The sequence below is a fragment of the Eleginops maclovinus genome, chromosome 5 (assembly GCF_036324505.1).
Source record: "Eleginops maclovinus isolate JMC-PN-2008 ecotype Puerto Natales chromosome 5, JC_Emac_rtc_rv5, whole genome shotgun sequence".
NCBI lineage: Eukaryota > Metazoa > Chordata > Actinopteri > Perciformes > Eleginopidae > Eleginops > Eleginops maclovinus.
The window spans coordinates 24,473,113-24,495,533 of record NC_086353.1 but is presented as its reverse complement, the minus strand read 5'-3'; the positions used below and the strand labels follow the sequence as shown (position 1 = coordinate 24,495,533).

Genomic DNA, 22,421 nt, shown 5'->3' with positions numbered 1-22,421 from the left:
TAATATAAAAATGCTTTTATTGTTTAATGCTATAATCTTCTTTTAGCACTGTATAATAATAGTTATAAGCACTTTTTAAGATTCATATTCATTTATATCTATAACTGTAACACATTTTAGAGCAGCATTCAATGTGACTCATGAACAAGCCACATAAGGTTTTACTTTAAATATTTATAAAGACAGTATTAATGTTTGTGAATGCTATCAAAAAAAATATTTTTTTTTACGTCAATGAATATGGTGATTATGTTTTTTAGGTATTACAATACATGACTGCAGCTTCTTTCATTTTTGTTCACCAAAAAATACTGAAATCCAGTTCAATTAAAATATACCACTACAATTCAATACATGCATCTGTTACATTAATTCAGTTCTACATATTCAGTGCCATAACTACAGTACATCTCTTGCTTAATACAGTTTCAAAAAGTGCATACAGTTCAGCTTCGATCAGTTTAATTCAACAGACAAAATGAAATAAACGAGTACTAAATAATCAGAACTACCAACACCTTAATGAGAATTGTGTGCACTTTCTGAAGTGTCGTTGTCCTCTTCGCTCTCCTGATATTCCAGAGCGTTGAACATGTCTTCCTCGTCCTGGGCGTTCTCCTCTGGGTGTTCTGGCGGGTTGTTGAGGGTGTGACCATCGCAGCCCTCGCTGCTGAAGTGAACCTGGATCCCATCGAATTCGAGGTCCTCATCATCACTGCCCTGCATGCTAGCCCGGAAAAGCACAACACGGTCAGCTACCTGCTGCTCCTCTGTGCCACAAGCCTAACTAAACAATTTACTTCACGTTTTCTGCAAATTTGAAGCCAAAAACCTACAACTAACAAACATGACACGAGATAGATTTGTACCTTTCCATTGCGGGTCCTTGCTCTGTTTCTCCCAGGTCTTCTTTTGACACCTGGTGAACGATTGCCACCCCAATGCAGTCTCCCAGGACGTTGACAACAGTGTTGCAGCGGTCTCTGAAAAAAACCGACAGAGCATGAAAGTTGAGCAGATTTGTTTCTTTTATCCATTTGAACTTTAGCTGACCGACCAAAAGGACAAAAGAATGTTAGCTAGCTGGTTAGCAACCCATTTAGCATAACGCATAAAGGAGGTAATACATATCTTAGCTGACCGTTGACTGTTTAAAAGTGGTCGGGATGTATTTGTTCTGATAACAACAAAAACACTATTAGTGTAAAGCGCTCCCCACACTCAGTACCTTAGTAAAGTAGGCCTTCCTTTTGTTTGCAACACTTGTAGACAGGACTTACAATGTCAGGCTGCGTCTTAATCATAATGACAAACATAGCATAAAGACCTAACACATGTTATAACATACTGTGTAATATTGATTTTAACTTTGGAAATGTTAAAATGATATTTCAAAACAATTACACAATATAGCTTAAATAAAAATGATGCTAATAATGTTAGCTTGAATGACAAAATACCATCCTTTACAGTGGGTTAACATATTCATTCTCTCCCACTCACAACTGCATACACACGTAAAGAAAACCAGTGGTATACTGTGTTGAAGTACATGTACTCAAGTATTGTACTTGATTTTAGGGTACTTGTACTGTAATTGAGTATTCTTATTTTAGTGACACTTTGTATTTCTACCCCACTACATTTATCTGAAAAAATTAGTTACCACGGATTAAGATTATTTGCTTATAAGAAATATCTATCAACTAAGATATAAAATGATATCTTAAGATATTCGGCAGTAGTATGTGAAGTAATTTAAATTAGCTACACCTTTACCACCTGTGAGCAACACATCAATAATCATAATAATAATCCAGAAGTCTAATATACATGATTCTCAATTGAGCTACAATGCACAATAAGTACTTTTATGTAGTTGTTTTCTTTTACTGTTTAGTATAATATCTGAGTACTTCTTCCACTACTGAAGAAACAAAGTAGCACCTACTACATACAGCTCAGGAAAAAATAAAATAATAATAATAAAGAGACTACTGCAGCACTATCATTTTCTCTGGTTTTATTATTTATAGGTATGTCTTTGAGTTAAAAACATGTTATTTTTTATTGTATTCTATAAACTACTGACCACATGTCTCTGTGTTGGAATTCAACAGACACTGGAATGGCTGCCATACATGTAGAGATTGAGATTTAAGAAAATTATGGAGCGGTCTCTTAATTTTTTCCGGAGCGAGGAAATGGCTATAAAGTTTAATAAATTGCGTACTATATTTGGTCAATTTTGTTACAGTGACTCCTCGTCCTGGGCGAGTCAAATTACAATGACTTCCAGATATATACAGCTCCGGAAAAAATGAAGAGACCGATCCAAATTTGTCTTAAATCTTTATCTCTACATGTATGGCAGCCATTCCAGTGACAAATTGTCAGTAGTTTATAGAATACAATAAAAAATTAAAATAATAATTTAACTCAAAGACATACCTATAAATAATAAAACAAGAGAAACTGATAACGCCGTAGTGGTCCCTTCATTTTTACTGCGGCTGTATAGATACGTATGTACAGTGGGGCAAAAAAGTATTTAGTCAGCCACCAATTGTGCAAGTTCTCCCATTTAAAAAGATGAGAGAGGCCTGTAATTTTTATCATAGGTATACCTCAACTATGAGAGACAAAATGAGAAAAATAAATCCAGAAAATCACATTGTAGGATTTTTAATGAATTTATTTCAAATTATTGTGGAAAATAAGTATTTGGTCAATAACAAAAGTTCATCCCAATACTTTGTTATATACCCTTTGTTGGCAATGACAGAGGTCAAACGTTTTCTGTAAGTCTTCACAAGGTTTTCACACACTGTTGCTGGTATTTTGGCCCATTCCTCCATGCAGATCTCCTCTAAAGCAGTGATGTTTTGGGGCTGTCGCTGGGCAACACGGACTTTCAACTCCCTCCAAAGATTTTCTATGGGGTTGAGATCTGGAGACTGACTACGCCACTCCAGGACCTTGAAATGCTTCTTACGAAGCCACTCCTTCGTTGCCCTGGCGGTGTGTTTGGGATCATTGTCATGCTGAAAGACCCAGCCACGCTTCATCTTCAGTGCCCTTGCTGATGGAAGGAGGTTTTCACTCAAAATCTCACGATACATGGCCCCATTCATTCTTTCCTTTACACGGATCAGTCGTCCTGGTCCCTTTGCAGAAAAACAGCCCCAAAGCATGATGTTTCCACCCCCATGCTTCACAGTAGGTATGGTGTTCTTTGGATGCAACTCTGCATTCTTTCTCCTCCAAACACGACAACTTGAGTTTTTACCAAAAAGTTCTATTTTGGTTTCATCTGACCATATGACATTCTCCCAATCCTCTTCTGGGTCATCCAAATGCCCTCTAGCAAACTTCAGACGGGCCTGGACATGTACTGGCTTAAGCAGGGGGACACGTCTGGAACTGCAGGATTTAAGTCCCTGGTGGCGTAGTGTGTTACTGATGGTAGCCTCTGTTACTTTGGTCCCAGCTCTCTGCAGGTCATTCACTAGGTCCCCCCGTGTGGTTCTGGGATTTTTGCTCACCTTTCTTGTGAACATTTTGACCCCACGGGGTAAGATCTTGCGTGGAGCCCCAGATGGAGGGAGATTAGCAGTGGTCTTGTATGTCTTCCATTTTCTAATAATTGCTCCCACAGTTGATTTCTTCACACCAAGCTGCTTACCTATTGCAGATTTAGTTTTCCCAGCCTGGTGCAGGTCTACAATTTTGTCTCTGGTCTCCTTTGACAGCTCTTTGGTCTTGGCCATAGTGGAGTTTGGAGTATGACTGTTTGAGGTTGTGGACAGGTGTCTTTTATACTGATAACAAGTTCAAAAAGGTGCCATTAATACAGGTAATGAGTGGAGGACAGAGGAGCCTCTTAAAGAAGAAGTTACAGGTCTGTGAGAGCCAGAAATCTTGCTTGTTTGTAGGTGACCAAATACTTATTTTACAGAGGAATTTACCAATTAATTCATTAAAAATCCTACAATGTGATTTCCTGGATTTTTTTTCTCATTCTGTCTCTCATAGGTGAAGTGTACCTATGATAAAAATTACAGGCCTCTCTCATCTTTTTAAATGGGAGAACTTGCACAATTGGTGGCTGACTAAATACTTTTTTGCCCCACTGTACATTGATTGCTTTTGACATGCTTCCTTGCAGCTGATTTACACTTTACATTTTAGATGTTTCATAAGTTTAACTGGTGTACCAAGAAACAGCAAAGGCAGCTAAAGTTACTTCCACATTACTTGTTATTAAACTTACAGGAGCCATTCTACAACCACCAGAAGGGAAGCTTCCTTTGCAGGTAAACCAACAGCCATCAGAACAAACAGAGTAGTCACTGCTCCTGTAGCCGGCATCCCTGAGGATCCTATGCTGGATACTGCTGATGTCCCCCTGCAGATCGAACACAGACACAGATACTTTAACAAGACTATTCCTCTTAAATGTCTCATCTCGTACACTTTTAACCCATATTATAACACAGCTCTTGAATACTGGATTGTGATTGGTAGATTTTGACATTCAGCGGTCCACTCTTTTTTGATAGCAGACCGTTGCTCTGATTAAGGGACCATGTACGGTGATATCATTCAAAGACGCCTGGTCAATTTAAAGTCAACTGTGGCAGAAAAGACACATATCATTTAGCATTTGTGGAGAGCATGAAGCTTGAAACTTGGATTTGTGACGGGTAGACCTTCGGAAGCAATACAATCCTTTTTCAATTTGATAACATCATGTTTAAAGCAATATTTTGGATCAAGTAAATGAATTTATTTAGTATGAGTCCATCATAGCTAAATAAGCCCATTTAAGGTTTATTGAAAACACGGTAAAGGTTCCTTTTTTTTTTTGTCCAGCAGTGGCTCAGTCAGTAGGGGCTTGGACTGGGAATCGTAGGGTCGCCGGTTCAAGTCCCCGAACAGACTTGAAATATGGAAAGTGGACTGCTACTTGGAGAGGTCCCAGTTCACCTCCTAGGCCCTGCTGTGGTGCCCTTGAGCAAGGCACCGGACACCTCCAATCCCCCCCTCCCCATTGCTCCCCGGGCGCTGCACGATAGCTGCCCACTGCTCCTAGTACTAGGATGGGTTAAATGCAGAGGACTAATTTCACTGTGTGTGCTCTGCTGTGTGCATGCATGTGACTAATAAAGAGGGTTTCATCCTCCGATTCTTCTTTTTACTACAATGACCTGCACGCGACATATTATCCCTTCTTAACTTGCTTTGGGGATGATGGTATGATTTTGAGTAGCTTACGCAATAGCGATTAACTGGTCGAATTTCAGGTGGATGTCGTTGAGTTGAGCAATGAAGATGGCTGCGGCCACTTCGTAGAGGGCAGTTCCGTCCACGTTGATGTCGGTCCCAATGGGCAGCATGTAGTCAGTGACTCTTTTGTCGATCATGAGTTGGCTCTCACAACATTGAATAGTGAGTGGTAGTGTTCCAGCGCTGGGAAACACACAATGCGTGCTTAGTTAGTGAAGATAATAGAAATGTACATCTCTCAAAGACATTCTTGCAGATCTAATGATGAGTGTAGAAATAAGCAGCTCTCTGTGGTACTTCACCTTGACGAGTTGACCAGTGCCTTCTGTAAGGCGGGAAAAATCCCTTTGATTACGGCAAAGGGATTACGTTTTGTACACAGGAAATAGGTCCCAGGCAAAACTATTGTTGAGTGAATTATGAGCCTGAAACACACAATGAATGCACAATTAATATGGAATCATCAGATCTTCACAATGCAGCTGCCTGGAGTATTAAAATGACAACATGTAACTTTTGAAACAACATACACATTATGCCTCTCAAAAAAAGTTAAATGAATGAGCAGCACAATGCAGCCATGCTCTGCTCGCTTCCTGAGACCCTGGGATTTTCTTATTTGGTTTGGTATGACCAGTAGCTTTTGGTTGCTAAAGTTAGCAAATGTTAGCTTACTGAAGCTTGATGTAGCGTTGTAGCCTTGAAACCTTGAAACCATAGCAGGTTAATGAGTCTTTAACGCTATAATTGAGGTTTGGTAAAATACCTTTTAAATATCATTTAACGCAAGGCTACTACCCTTAGACAAAAAAAGTTGGGATAATGCTAATGCTAGGACAATAGTAGTGAGTAAAATGTCCATGAGAGGGCTATATCCAGCAGCTAACATTTGCTAAGTTTTATTGATCATTCAACTTTATTTTTAAGAGAGCTGTGATATTTGACTGCTAAAACATTGAAGTTGAACATACCCAATAATAACCACTGCCATGAACTTTCCCACTTTGAAGAGCGATTCCAAGTCATCAACGTCAGTAACATGGCTCATGATCATGAACAGCACTCCAAGTGGCAAGTAGCTGAAAGAAAACCATGATATGAAAAATATGTAAGTATTAGTTCAAAAGGAATCAGCTTTGTTTCTGTCATTGAAGAAAATGATACATTAACATAATGATGGATTGATATCGTTAATGCCAAAACCTGAAAAAGTGTCTAAAAGTAACACTGCGCTATGTCTAGTCAGAAATACATTCTCATTATCTCTAATAATATATATATATATAATACTGTGAGCAGAAAAGGAAGTGGAATATGTACTGTATTTCTTCATTTATACTGTTTTATGTTTACGCTTACCTCAGCATCATGTCCATAATTGATTTTGTAGCCTCATTGAGGGCAATAAAGACCTCTATAAGGACTTTCCCCTCTCTTCCAATCCTGTTGAAGATTATGCGGAATATAAAACCCCACACAATCAGTCCCAAAATGTTGGTTCCTTCAATATATTTGCCCACAAGTCGCAATTCAGTCACATTCTGTAAGAAGAGAAGAATGTCATTCAAAATGATCATGAATCCAAGATGAACATCTCTCAGGTAAACTTCACCAAACCATCTTCAACAGGGACTAGGAAAACCTTTACCATCTCCAGGCTAGAATTGAGCTCATCCGCTTCAGCTTCAAACTCCAGCCTCTCAGTGTAGTACTACAAAAGATAAACAAAATGACTTTTAGCAACAATAATAATACAATGGAGCAGTTTGTCCTAATTGAAGCGTACCTGTCTGAAGCTAGCCTGAATCAGGCATTTAGGCGCCATGTTCCTATAAACAAGGAATAAGTCCATCAGTAGGTTCGGGGATGTTGAAACAACCAAGGAATTGTATCAATCAAGGACATGAACATTTGTGATTACTATACGACCCATTGGAACACCCTAAGGAATACATTTTAATATACATTTTTGAATTAGCTGAGAGCTTGACACTTTGGAATTATGACAGCAAAACCGTCCCCAGTAAAGAAAGGAAAGAGAAGAATTAGAGGAAAGGAAAAACAACGCTTCAGGGTGATTTAAAACCCCTCCCTAACCCTGTCGTGGTTTCTTTTCACTATAACGACCAGTTACAGATCTCTGAGATGCACTGAAGAACACCTGAAATACAACATTATTTCTGCTTCAGGAGAGCATGGATGGATATCAGTTCTCTACATGTTTGAGCTCTTCCTGACTGAAAAACCTTGCTGAACTGAATACGCAGGGAAAGCAGAAGTGCTTTTCCCACCTTATGATGTCCATCAAGGAGTCAACAGTGAAGAAGGGCTCCTGATCTTCTGAGTCTTCTGCTTCAACAGCATGAGTAATCCCCGGTTGGATCACCAGCATGAGAACTAACCCTGCAACACATAATCCATGTTTGAGCATGAGAAGCAAAAACACCCTGTTCATGTGAGTAAGAGCAACAGCAGTTGGATTGAAAACAATGATATAAAAAATATATGCAAGTTTGAACATCATACTGTGAATGATTGATATTCTGCTCTTTTTACGGTTCATATTTGTATTTTGCCCTTCTACTGGGACATGTCTCCATGCTCTAATGTTCAGAAAGCTCTTTATTTTTCTCATGCTGCCTGTGCTGCAGCACCTCTTTCCACCCTCTGATTGAAACTAGAGCCCAGTCTGCTGATTGGTTAGCTGGGTTGTTATTAGTCAAGCGCTGAGGGATGTCCCGTTCGATGTGTTGGAGTACTAGCTAATAGAAGGGTAAGTGTTACTTAGTGATGTCACTATGTGACAGAAGTAAACAAAGGAGTCCAAAGGAAAACACATGATCATTTTCATTTTTTAAAGGTTAAAATGGATAGAAAATGAAGGTTTTAATGGAAAATGTAATTACTGTCGTATTTTACAGCAGTTTTGGAATAGGTCCTTTGGATAACAATAGGGAGATTTTAAGAAATCTTCTTAAACTGGAGTATGTGCTCATGTGTTTCAGTGTTGATGTACACTTCTGCCTGAATATGCTTCATGAAAGGCAGGTTTTCCTATCAACAATATTCCTGAGCAGAGGACACATTGATACTAAATATCTAGGTTTCTTCTTTTCTAGTGTCACATTGTCCTGTTGTCTTATATAATACACATAAGTTCAAAACATCATATTGATATTTATTTATTTTGTCTTCTATTTATCTGCATTTGATATTGAGCTACTCTAAAAGTAGCAGAAAGTAAACCTTTATATTTTGAGACTCAGTTCAGGCTACTGATTTCTATTTTGCAGCTAACTAGTAATTGTAACAAATTACATTTTCAAAGTAACCGTCCCATAAGTCATTAGTAACCTGTTGGTAAAGCTGTCTAACAACGGTCACAGTGTATTTCAAATGGCACATTTACACGCTCAAGTGAAAAGCAAAGGAAATCTTAAAATGCCATTTGCAGCAAATATAAAGAACCCTTTCTTAATAAAACTAAAGTCTTGCTCTTACCAATGGTCACAGACATGAGAGTGGTTGAGAAGAAGTATGCTGCTGAACGTCCAGCAATATTTCTGTGAGCTTCATTTCTTGGACCAGAAACACCTGGAAGACACAACAACATGAGCTACAGGATGCTAGTGTCATGAAACCTCCAGTTTAGAAGTGTTATATAAAAACTCAGTGAGGAAGACAGTGACACATAAAGTATGACAATTAATAGAAAACATTTGTGTTGACATGTCAAACATGGCATTTTTCCCATATCACTTCTATAGTCCATTCCAGGAAATGTTAAGACTTTATGAACATTCTAATCCCTCCATAATCTTCCTGGGCACCATCATCAATTGGGAGCAGAACATCAGCTCCTTCACCATAAAGCCCAGCAGAGGATGTTCTTCCTGAGAAAGCTGAAGAAATTCAATCTGCCAAAGACGATGGTGGTGAACTTCTACACCACCATCATCCAGTCCATCCTCCCCTCCTCCATCACCATCTGGTATGTTCCAGCAACGGCTGAGGACAAGGGCAGGCTGCAGCGTACCATCCGCTCTGCAGAGTGGGGGATCAGCTGCAATCTGCCACCCCCCCACGACCTGCACGCCTCCAGGACACTGAAGCGGGTAGGTAGTATTGTGACCCCTCCCACCCTGGACACAAACTGTTAACCCCGCTGCCCTCTGGCAGGAGGCTGCGCTCCATCAGGACCATAACCTCTCTCCACCTGAACAGCTTCTACCCCTCTGCTACCAGCCTCATTAACAAGGCCCGGGACCCCCACTGACAGTGACCCTTTATCCCCCCCACATAATAAGTTACAAGTACTGTAATGTAATAGGGGTGTAGTGTTAAAAATAGCAATCAATTACTTTTCCAACATAATTTATGAGGTAATAGTGTGAGAAATACTGCTGTAGCTTACTGATCATCACATTGGTCAAAATGAGGGGCACGGTCACCAGCTGAAGCGTCTGCATGAGGATTTCTCCAGGGAAGCTGATGTACTGCTTGTCGTGTTCCGATATTTGTGCGTAGAACTTGAGAAACAAGCCCAGAGAAATACCTGTGAGACAATTCAGGGAGAACAAAATTTGACATTTTACACAGAAAAGGTTCAAATAGCTGGGAGCAGCAATTTAGTAATATAATGTGGAAGAAATTTGTTGTTTAAATTCTTAAATAAAGCCCTTTTATCTCTGTTGTCATGTTTACTGATATACTTAATATAGACCAGGATTTTGTCTAAACCAGATTGCAGGGGCACTGCGCCCTCTTACTGTCGGCTGGCGCCCTCATACCAAAATGCAGATTTTGTGGCAGGCAGCAGGCTGACACTAAAACTGAGATTTCTGAATTACATTCTTTCTTTTACTCTCTTTTTTTCTGTAGAGGAAGTAAAGAAACCGGAACTCTGGATTTATTTGTTGTTTGAGGTGCAATATATGACTCAGCAGCTTTAAGATTTGAAGGAACTATTATTTTCCGCTTCGCTCTGATGCGCAATTTATTTATTATAAGTGGGTGGTGCCGTAATATTGACTGGAAGTGACGTTAGCACCCTCATACTATATTTTTTCTAGCAAAAACCCTTATATAGACTGAATTGAATTTGCATGATTTGTATCATTTTATGCCTAGAATACATTTAAACTGGGTATTTTTTTTATTAATTTTTTTATAAATATCTAAATATCAAGCGCTACACATTGATGTTTAGGTCTGCAACAACTAGCTTTTTTAGTGCCAGTTACTGCCTCAGACAGTCAATTAGTTGTTATTTCCATCAAATCTCAGAATGCCCAAGATGACCTCCCCAAAAGTCTTGTCCACAACTCAAGACTTTGGGATTTATTAGAAGATAGATTTGTTTTCAACAACAAAACAAAATACTGAAATTGATAATCAAAATAGATGCCGATTATTTTAATAATCGACATTTAACAAATAAATCAATTCATCTTTGCAGTTCTAATACTGTTGGACTGTCAGCTGGATTTATCTATTTTTTATTATTAGTTATATTTATCTGATTAATTTTCAATCACTTAAACAAGAAATGTCGCTGTATGTACAAACACCCATTAAAAGTGAAACGGCAACAATAGAGCTTGGCAGTATTTGTATAAAATTACATTCTGTAAATTGTGTAAAGCCACTCAAAACATTACTAATAATTCTAACCTGTTCATCTCAGTTATGTCATTGACCATGTGAAAATTGATTACAGGTTCATCATTCATAACTGCTAATAAGGATGTATCTTCTTAAACTGTGCTAACTTCATACCGTCAGTATACTAAGTAATAAAGTGTCTCTTTTTAACTAAATGTTTAAGTAGACATTTTACATGGGGTTATTATTATCATGGCAACTCTTTTTCTAACAGCTCTGTAATGATTTAAATTGTCCACTGGAATAAGATGTTTAACCTGGGGAGACCAGATTAAAAGAATGCTGAAAGTAAATCAATTTGTTTACTCAATACTGTATTTTCATTTTAAACTACTCTATACTTCTCCTTTTGGAGGCAAGTTTGTACTTTTTACTACACTATATTTATTTTACAGACTCATTAAGTTACTTATTCAGAATTGATCAAACAACACTTTTAATATGTGATTATTTGGAATATATATTTAGTGAAAATACATTGGATTGAAGCTTTTTCTAAATGATTTCAAAGTTCCAGCTTCTTTAATGTGAAGATTTGCTGCTTTGCTTTTAAATACTTGAATTTTTAGTTTCTATAAATACTTGGAAGTACATTGTCCTAATTGAACTTAAATACTTTTACTTAACTAACATTTTTTGTTGCAGTACTTTTACTCTCAAAATGTATCTGTTTTTTAAAAATGTAGGCCCGATCTCAGTTTCTGTGACAGAAATGTAAGTAAGCCTGTTGTAAAATATGAAGCAAACTTCAGGGCACCACATGGGATGGCTCACAGAAGTTGATGCACGAAATTCAATTCACAGCAGAGCGAGAGGATGGTTTGGTGGCCTTGGTAACAGGTTATTGTTATGACTAGATAATACTGGGAAACCAAACTATTTCCTCAAAGTGTGTTATAAGGTTTGAGTTATATTGTGATTTGGTCATTCAAATATGTTTTTGATATTGTTTAGATTTATGTTTTTTCAATTAAGATTTGTTTCTAATTTCAGTAAAAAGCCAGTACTAAAGCTTTAAACGTATTAACACACAGCAAAAACTATATTTAAAAGTATATCTGTCTAATGTCTAGTCAGAATATGTCTTTATACTTGATATACAGTAAGACTTAATAAGTTAAGATGTAACAATGCAGTGAGATATAAAGGCTCTTGTTTTTGGACAATGCATCTTAAGAATATTTTAAGTCTAAAGACTCTTGAAAACATCTTATTTTGTAGAATTGTATCTGAGGCTACCTTTACACGGAAACGATCTGAAACAAAAACGCAAAAGTGGCGTTTCGTTTTCACTTTTAAATCTGCATTTAGACGAGCGTTTTAGGGTGAAAATCTGCGTGCATACGGAAACGCAAAAGTGTTTGACGTTTGGCCTTCTAATGTGTTTCCCTCGGTTTTCTGGCGCTTTATTATGCTTGTCACGTCATTTCTATGTGACGAGAAACGAAGTTTTGCGTTTTTCATCCTTTACACGGTGGCGCGACAGTGGAGCGTTTTCAAGAATTCCACTCTGGAGGGTGGTTTCACTTTCTTGCGTTTTCATCCCCCCAAAACGCCGTTTCCATCTAAACGATATAGTGCATCCGCAAAAATGTTTTGCGTTTTTAAGCCGTTTTCGTTTCCGTGTAAAGCCACCCTAAGATGTAAAACATTTTTTAAGCTGTTGTGGTATTTGTAAAAGACGGATCATCTTGTTTTAAGAAATTAAGCCTACTTGACTTTAATAAACAAAACTCGTGTCCAACTTTTCTCTGCACGTTAACTGCAGATTCGGTGTCTACATATGACGTTAGCCGTTATATAGCATTACTAGCTAACAAAGCTAAAGCTACATCTATTTCCAAACTAAATAAAGTTAGTAAAATAGCCATGTAGTTTCTTATCACCTACCCAGGGCCACGGCCACGAGATTTGTAGCCAGAAGGTAGTTTTGAACAAAGACATCCCAGCATTTTTTCACAAGGCCCCGACCGTCTCTGGTGTCTTGCTCCGGAACGTTAGTCTCCATCTTCCTAGTTTGGTTGTTTGCTAAAAATAAATAAACGGATATTAGCGTAAGCTAATTTCTAAACGCATATTGAGATCATTTAATAATAAACATTTGGATGACATTTATAAATGAACCTTACTTATGCCTACTCACCAAAAATGTAAAAGAGAGCTCAGCCTGGGTGTTATCTACAACTAAACAACCTGACATTCTAAAATACTTTACTAATGCTTGAATATTTATGAGTAAACCTTTCAAACATAATTTTTACTCAAATAAAATGTGTACTTTTTTAAGAATAGGCTACTCACCAGAACAGGTAAAGCGAGGTCAGAAACAGCTGGTCTCTGTTGTACTTTTTGTTTTACTGTTTTGATTCAAACTCCATTTCTAATAGACCTACAGTTATCCATGAAAGCTAAACAGACCAGGCTCCATGACAACCCTGACACATTAGACATTATGTCATGTAAAACATTCTCATTCTGTTCATTTGTATTTTCTATTAATTATGTGTGTCTGCGAAGTAGTTAATAGTTTAAGCTTTCTTGTATTCACCACTAGGGGGCGCCACTGTATCACTAATGTCAGGACAGTCGTTCATCCTCCCCTGCAGTTGTTTTCGGTGTTTGTCAATATTCATATTTGTCATTAAGATTGTCTTTATTGTGACTTTATTATCTTGGTTATTCTGTAAACATGACATCTATGCAGGTTTAGGGAGTAACAGATTACATGAGGGATTATGTATTTAGGATACCAAAAACTAATAAAACTATCGCTTTGCAGGTACAATTAACACATCAGATTACTGGTTCATAAAAAAAATTAAAATGGGGGGATTACTAGCAGGATTGCAATGCTACAATACATGTGAAAATAACAATACATATATTGTAAGTAAACGTAATGCCTGAACTTTTATTTTATTTCATTTTTTCTATTTAAAATATTGTTTTTAAATAGAGTAGCAGGACACCTGATTTATTAAACAAAAGTAGGGTGTTCACTTTTAATTCATATATTGAACTAAAATATCTTTTGTAAAATAAACTATTCCGCACAGGCATAGCCTATAATTTAAGAGGACACATTATTGATACTTAATATTTTGGTTTCTTCTTTTCCAAGGTTACATTGTTCTGTTATCTTATATAAAACACTTGAGTATTACTTTACACAACACCTTTTATTTTAAAATAATTGAATACCAAACGAAAACCCATTTCAGCCATCAGCATATCTCCCGGCAGTGGGACGAATAAAGAAGAAAGGCTTATCATTAGATGTTTTTTATTTGTTGCCAATATAAGATACATTTCAAAACCTCTTCATTAGAGCAAGTGGTTTTGTGGATAGACAGATTACACCCTGGACAAAATGAGTCTGAGGTGAGGTGACAGAGCTCAACACTGAACCAACAGCCACATTCTAAAGCTTCATTTGTTTTAAAATCAGGGTAACAATATAAGAAATAACTCAGGTAATCAAAAATTACACAGTATATATAGAGTATATGTCAGAGAAACAAAAACCTGAACTTGATCAGATTCGTTCTTACAATTTCTGAAAGTCTGTGTAATAAATTATCTTTGTTGTCTGTGTACAAACTAAATGTTGATTGAAAAGTGATAGAAAACTATATATATATAAAAAAGCTGTTTTAGTGACATAAGTTGAAACATCCGAGACTGACTGACAAATGCTCTTCTGTTTGTTTCAGGAGAAAAAGTGCCTCTAATACTCTTAAAAACAGTTTTAGATTTTGTTTTCTCAGCTGGAATGAAGACAAAAAAAATATACCTTGTGCATGTCTATTTATTCATTATGTAGATCAGTACAGTCTGTTGAATAACTCTTGTCCAATGATTATTAAAAAATGTTTTGTTTGACCAGAATCTAAGCTGTGTTAAAGAAAATAACTCCCTATTGGCTTTCTTTAAGATAATAACAGACTTATATTACCATATAGCACCTCATTTGCACATTGATTTGGACAATAACAACATATTTTGGTCTATCTAACAAATAAATAGAAGCATAGCTTTTTCTTTACAAAGGAAGGTACTTTCTCAATTAGGCCCAATAACAGAAATAACAATTACATTATATCAACACAAGTATGCGTCACAGATTTATAGCACAGGTTGGTTTACATTTCAGTCAGGGAAATGTAAGTCCACCAAAACAATATAACATTTATAGAACAACTAATATTAAGATTTCACCACCAGAAATGTTTGATTGGCAGCTGGTCTGTGCATTGAACAAATGCGACACCAATCATCTCTCAGCAACAAACATGGAGACAGAATAGTGTAAGAATTAAAACACACCAAATTAACAGTATTACATTTTTACCACCACAAACAAAACAATATAAAAAGAGGGTGATGTGGATGAAGGGAAAGTGTCTTTGCAGTCACATTTCTGTGGTTTTTCACAAGCCAGTTGAAACACTGAATAAAGCACTTTCACGGAATAAAGCAGTTCTTCCCTGATGCACAAAGGATGGAGAAGCTAAAAGCTAAAGGCTAACATTAGCTCAGCTTGTTTCTCTGCTAACTTAAAATCCAATGACTAAAATCATACTTTCTGTTCAATTTTAATGTAATAACAACCAAAATGTAGTTTTAAAAAACGTTTGATTAAAGTAATAGGTTCATTTCTGGCAGACAGACACATTTTGTACACATGAGGATACAATACCATTACAGGTGATCAAATAACATGTACCTTTACCTTGATTCAAATAACACATTTCTCTAGATAAAAAAAAAATGTTGAAAACCACTCAACCAAATATGTTAGATAGGTCTACTCACCTTTAGGTTGTAATGCAGGAATGCTACTGTACATGTTATTGCTGTAATTGTCTATTTGAGTTTAAAGAACTCAGCAGTGTCTCCATAAGCATACTTAAATGAAAGTCCAGCATAGAGAGGCTGAGAGAATGTGGTCTGGACTCTGTGGAGGAGAGTCATGGTTTCAGAGATACTGTAGAAGGACAGAATACCTGCACTGTGATTCAGGTACACTCCGAGTCTGGAGGAAGGAGGATCTGAGATGGTTTGGATATGATTATTGGTCCAAAATATATAACTGTTTTGTAGACAATCTAATACCCAAGACTTATTGTTTTGTCCAAATCCACAATCATTTGAGTATCCTTCTCTTCTGATACTCTTGTATGCAGCTGCTACAGAAACTCTGCCTCTGTACTCTACTCAGGACCTGAAGAAGTGGAGTGAATCTTTCTTTGCTTCCTAAATATTTATGCTGTTGGCCTGTGTGTGTTGCTTTTCTGTCCCCCTCAGACAATACCAACTGTGTGTTAGCTGTGTTTGGATCCAGTGTAATTTTAACTGAATATTTTAAGAATTCCTCTCTGATCTTTGGCTCCTGTTGTGGCAGAACAGCGTCCACTTCAGTCGGTGAGATGATAGGCCACTTATCACCCAGAGCTTTTTGCAGTTTACCCCTGATATTTGACAGAGCTGTTGTCACACCATCAAAGTAGCTCAGAGGACGTGCTTTGATGCTGGATGAGTGTGCAGATGCACTGATTTTTGACAGTGAGGGGTAGTTACGTAGGAACTCGTTGTGATCCTCTGTGTGTGACAGCAGCTTCAGCCCAGCGTCTATTCTCTTCAGCTCAGTGATCTCCTCTTCAAGCTTCTCCTGAAGATCTTTGACCCGACTCACTTCACTTTCCTGATAAGAAATGACCTGTTGCTTCACCTCAGAGCTTAGTTTCTCCATGAGACTGATCAGCTCAGTGAACATCTTCTCACTGTCCTCCACTGCTTTATCAGCAGAGCGGTTGATAGTCTTCCTTTCCTGTTGAAGTAGCTTCACATCTTTCTCTCTGTCCTGGATTCTTTGCTGGATTCTTTGTTGAATCCCTTCAAGCTGTTTCTGCTTTTCTTTCCTACCTGCTGCAGCTGTGAGTGTATCATGGTGTTTATGTTCATCCACAGAGCAGAGATAACAGATACACTGCTGATCAGTGCGGCAGAACATCTTCTTCACCTCATTATGGCGAGAGCAGATGTTTTCCTGGAGCTTCTTGGAGGGCTCCACCAGTGTGTGTTTCTTTAATGGAGCTACGTCATAATGACGCAGGACGTGTTTTTCACAGTATGAGGCCAGACACACCAGACAGGACTTACAGGCTCTCAGTTTTTTCCCAGTGCAGAAATCACAGGCCACATCTTCAGGTCCAACATAGCAGTGATCAGCAGGAGCAGGTGGGGGTCCAGTCTTCTTCAGCTCCTCAAGTACAACAGCTAACATGGTGTTTTTCCCCAGAGTAGGCCTGGGTGTGAAGGTATTCCTACACTGAGGGCAGCTGTGGATTTTCTTCTCATCCTCTTCATCCCAAAAGCCCTTAATGCAGTTCATGCAGTAGCTGTGTCCACAGGGAATAGTAACTGGAACCTTCAGTAGATCCAGACAGATAGAACATTAAAAATTGTCCAGGTCCAGCTCAACTCCTTTCTGCGCCATTTCAGCTCTCAGTCTAAGGACTGTCTGAGTTTCCCTTTCTCTGAAATGAAACCCGTTTACGTAAGCTCTGACCTAAACATGCAGTCAATGGGGCCAGTCAGCTCTTGTGTTGTACCACCTTGTTGATTTCAACTTTTCACTTGTAGATCTGAAGGGGAGGGAACAATATTAATATATGACAGAGTGGAGCTCACTGTGTTAAGAGGGAAGGGGGATGGGTTATTCTGCATCCAGGAAGAGGAGCAGCACAGGGAACTTTTTTCCCTCATGGAGGCACCATTGCACTGTTTACAACATGTTTTTGACTAATGCAATTAGAATACTGAATGCAAAGCCTACTCAGGATTTCACAAACATGTTACCTTTTTTTCTTCCACATGACTTTTCATGTTTTTCCTCATTACTTATCCTGGACTGTTTTAACAGTTTGTTTTATGTGGTAAAGCCATATATTGCCATATTTTCATTGGCCTTTCAAGTGTGTCTGATTTTTGCTTTTACGGTTATTTGTATATTTCAATTTAAATGTTGTGTAAATACTTGTCTTGAGCATTTTCTTAAATAGTTTCTGTAAAAGATTTCTTTTTATTATCTTTATATTTTTGACCTACTTTAACAACTTATTTTCTTAGATTGTTTAGATCAGATACCAAATCTAATTCCTTGCTTGTGTAAACGTACCTGGCAATACACTTGATTCTGATTCTGATTCTAAAGCTGAAGACCATTTTTACAAAATACATACATGTATACAGTTCGAGCAAGTAACTAATACCTAATTAGAGGTTTGACACAATTTACCATGATGTACAGTACGACACAATGCAGTACTTAACTGAAAAAACATGTTCTCACACACTGTTTAGTTAACTTGCTTGAACATCCACTTGATCCCTGGTAAGCAGGGTGAAGGCGCCCTCTAGTGTTGTGCTTCAGTTCCACATTTTTGTTGTTGATCTGCTGAGATGTTCTCTGCACGCAGTGGGGGAAGAAGAACTCACTTATTTTACTTAAGTAAAAGTAATAATACCACAGTGTAGAAAAATACACTAAGTACAAGTAAACATCCATTCAAAATGTTACTTAAATAAAAGTGTAAAAATAATGGCATCAAATGTACTTTAAATACAAAAAGTAAAAGTAGTGATCCTACACAATGGCCTATATATTGTATATAAAGTACAGAAGTATTATCAGCTACAGTAAGTGTGCACTCAGCTCCCCCCTCTATCCCTTGTCAACTGCCTACAGGACATAAAAAAAAACTGGATGTGATCAAACCTGCTCAAACTAAACAGCAACAAAACAGTGATCTGCATTGTGGCTCCCAAGGCAAAGCTCCAGAAGATTGGAGATCTGCTCCTCTCTGTGAACGGCTGCTCCATCTCTCCGTCCCCTGAAGTCTGTAACTTGGGTTTCATCCTGGACACCACCCTCTCCTTCCAGGCTCACATTAAATCTGTCACCAAATCTGCACTCCACCACCTCAGAAACATTTCCAGACTAAGGCCTTCACTCTCTGACTCCGGGGTAGAAACCTTCATACAGGCCTTCATCACTTCCCGCCTGGACTATTGCAATGGAGTCCTCTCCGGGGTTCCCAGCAAAGCCCTGGAGAGGCACCAGTAAGTCCAGAGCTCTGCCGCCAGGGTTTTCACATGCCATGGCACCAAGCCCTGGCAGCACATCACCCCCACCCTCATCCACCTTCACTGGCTCCCGGTCAAGTCCTGGATCCTGTACAAAACTTTCACCCTCACATACAAGTCTCTCCCTGCCCTTGTGCTCATCATGCAGAATGAATCTTTACAAACTAAAACATTATTATGGTTATTATGATATCCGGTTTCATCACTAATATGTAAGAGCATTTTCATATTGTAGTTTGTAGGTGTTGACCAAATGTGTAAACTAGAAATACTGTGTAGATTAGTAGTACAGTATACCATATCAACAATCATGTGTTTTTATTTGTACAACGTAACTGTGAGTGTGTGGAGGGCACAATGGTGCTGAAATCTGAACTGTAGTCAATGAGGTCCTCTGGTCCAGGTGTGAGAGGGCAGTGTGGAGGGTGAGGGCTATGGCGTCATCTGTGGACCGGTTTGCTCTGTAGGCAAACTGCATTTTCTTTTTGATGCCTGTACTTTTTGTTATATTATAATCTCTTTTATTCAGGATTATACATCAGGAAGTGAGTGCCACTGGGCGGTTGTCATTGAGGCTGCTGGTTTTAGTCTTTTTGGGGGACAGGAAAGATGGTGGAATGTTTGAAACGTGAGGACTGCAGACTGCAGCAATGTCCTGTTGAAGATGTCCAATAGGGGATCGATGTCCTATCTGTCTAACATTGGACAAGTGGACAACACTAAAGTTGGTATTTCCTTGGCTTGTCATTGTTTTGTATTCCAATGCGGCATCTACATTCATAACTTTGAATTTCAACATAACAACTGTTTACTTTGAAGATTGAAAGGATTCTGGATCTTTTTTGGACTCCTTTGTTTACTTCAGTTGGGCTTCCATTGACTAGCACTTCGAAACAATGTAAGTGATAAGGGGCGGGATATCTCAAGAGGTTAATTTTTTTTTTTAAAGGGCTTTTGTACATTAAAGCATGAAAACATGTCACAGTAGAGGCACTAAATACAAATATGAACCTGATTATGAGCATAATAGGGACACTTTGACATAATGTAACAATTGTATTGGCGCTGATTCTTTCGCTTCACCGGAAAAGGGGCGGGGCTAAGATGTCTGCCAAAGAAAGGATTAAAAAAAACAATTATGAAATGTATTCAATCTTATCATGGCAAGACCTTTTTTTAATGTTCTGAAGTCATCAACACAGAAGAGAAAACCTATTAGATCAGACATGGAAAATGGATTATCTAGATTTTTTTTACCCTCATTCACCCTTCAGGGCGATATCTGGGAATAACCAATGATAACAGCCATTTAATGGGATGATAACATTCAATTGTGTTGTTGAAATGCTCTCAGAAACACTTACTAAAGTGCTCAATTAATTATATTAATACAATGTTACAATTAATGTCAGATGCAGCTTTACTAGTCCTTTTAAAGATACATTTATATCCTGTCACATGGTGCACAGTATGAATGGAACACTCCAGCACCGGCGGTTTCAGACATCAGTGTACATGTGGTTAATTATAAACTCACGTCATATTCAGAGTTGCCTGTAATTGAATGTCTTCCTCCAATAACGTCAATGACTCCAGAGGCCTGCACTAGTAGTGTTGGCATGGAAACTGCACTTAGACTCTTTTTAAATAACTGTATTTAAACATGAGATTCTCTCTTATTTCCTCCCTGTCTTTCTCTGCCAACATCCTTATTAACATCCTATTAAGCTTTAATGACCTGAATTCATCCACTTTGGTCAAAACATGAGCTGGAGCTTCTGTGCGTCATTCAGTGTGTCCTCATTTTACTCTGTCCACCTGCTCTTAATTCATCCCGCTTATGACTGCACTTGTGCAATTATAGATGGACAATTACGTCCAGATTTGTGTATTTGTGTTTATATACTTGGTACATAAACAACTGCTTCATTTAATTACAATTTACTTTAGGCCTTCCAATATCGATAATTTACATTGTAATGTCCATCCCAGTTTCTCAATGACCAAGTGACATCTTTAATTAATTTTAGTTTTCAGTTCGAAACCAACACATATCAGGTTTAGGGAGGGAAGCTAGAAATCTCCATATTTGACATAATTTCCTGGAATGTTTTCCTTCCTTTCGTACTTGAAATCAGGGGAGCGGACATTGAGGTGTTGAGATCTTACAAGTACCTAGGTGTTCATCTAAACAATAAACTGGACTGGACTGATCACTCTGCTGACAAAGCAGGCTGCATCTGCTGAGGAGACTGAGGTCTTTTGGGGAACAGGGGGCACTCCTGCAGACCTTATATGACTCTGTGGTGGCATCAGTCATCTTCTATGGTGTGGTCTGCTGGGGCAGCAGCAGCATCTCAGCTCTGACAGGAAGAGACTGAACAGAAGAAGGCCAGCTCTGTCCTGGGGAGTCCTCTGGACACTGTGGAGGTGGTGGGAGACACCCTGTCCGCACTGTGCAGCTCCTTCAGTGACAGGCTGCTGCACCTGCGGTGTCTCGCGGAGAGATACCGCAGGTCCTTCCTTCCTGCAGTGGTCAGAATGTACAACCACCACGGCCCCTGGTAGACCCCAACACATGACAATAGTGACTATGACACCCCTGCTTTGAAAGTACAGCAATGTGCAATGATGTAAAAACACAGATTACGACACCATTGTTGTGCAATAACACTTGTGTGCAATATGTAAATTGGAAAGGTTTTACAAACAATACTTGTGAATTTAAATAACTTTTTTTTGTAATTGTTTTATGTTAATATTATGAGCATGCCCTTTCTAAAAGTCTCTATCTATCTATCTATCTATCTATCTATCTATCTATCTATCTATCTATCTATCTATCTATCTATCTATCTATCTATCTATCTATCTATCTATCTATCTATCTGTCTATCTATCTATCTATCTGTCTGTCTATCTATCTATCTAATCTTTAATTTTGTTGTACCAATGTAAATTTGCCTATTGCTTTCTCTACGGCCGCTGAAAGCTGTTTTCTGCAAAGAAATCTTCTACAAGCAACTTATAAATATAAAACACTCCAAAACGTCAATTCAACTCTTGACAATACAACTCACATATCATATGTTATTTTATTTCTTTAAAGAAAAACTTCTCAGTCATTCTTCCTCTTTCTCCTTGAAGTTTTGAAAAACAGCCGAAAAACTGAGAACAGTCTTGATGAACAGGGTTAGGGTTAGGGTTAAAACTCAGATCATACAATCCAAGTATCTTTATCCGGTTATATGCTCACAACCTCCTAAACACATGCATTTTAATAAACCTTATTAACAGTGCACCTGCCTCTGTAAGCCTGT

At 38.1% G+C, this 22,421-nt stretch overlaps 2 protein-coding genes across 2 annotated transcripts; both read right to left on the bottom strand.

Moving 5' to 3' along the window:
- Window positions 1–187: 187 nt before the first annotated feature.
- On the bottom strand, window positions 188–7,114 carry LOC134864476 (excitatory amino acid transporter 3-like). The gene is made up of 9 exons (XM_063883475.1): window positions 7,076–7,114; window positions 6,938–7,000; window positions 6,649–6,830; window positions 6,261–6,368; window positions 5,592–5,714; window positions 5,278–5,472; window positions 4,274–4,408; window positions 870–983; window positions 188–727 (listed from the first exon to the last, which is right to left on the bottom strand). Exons 1-9 carry the CDS (start codon window positions 7,112–7,114, stop codon window positions 520–522), a joined length of 1,167 nt encoding a protein of 388 aa, XP_063739545.1. The 3' UTR covers window positions 188–519.
- A 7,105-nt stretch (window positions 7,115–14,219) lies between these two features.
- On the bottom strand, window positions 14,220–17,538 carry LOC134864724 (tripartite motif-containing protein 16-like). The gene is given in 2 exon segments (XM_063883924.1): window positions 14,220–16,171; window positions 16,173–17,538. Coding segments are annotated over 2 exon segments (1,527 nt in total). The 5' UTR covers window positions 17,348–17,538; the 3' UTR covers window positions 14,220–15,819.
- Window positions 17,539–22,421: the final 4,883 nt, after the last annotated feature.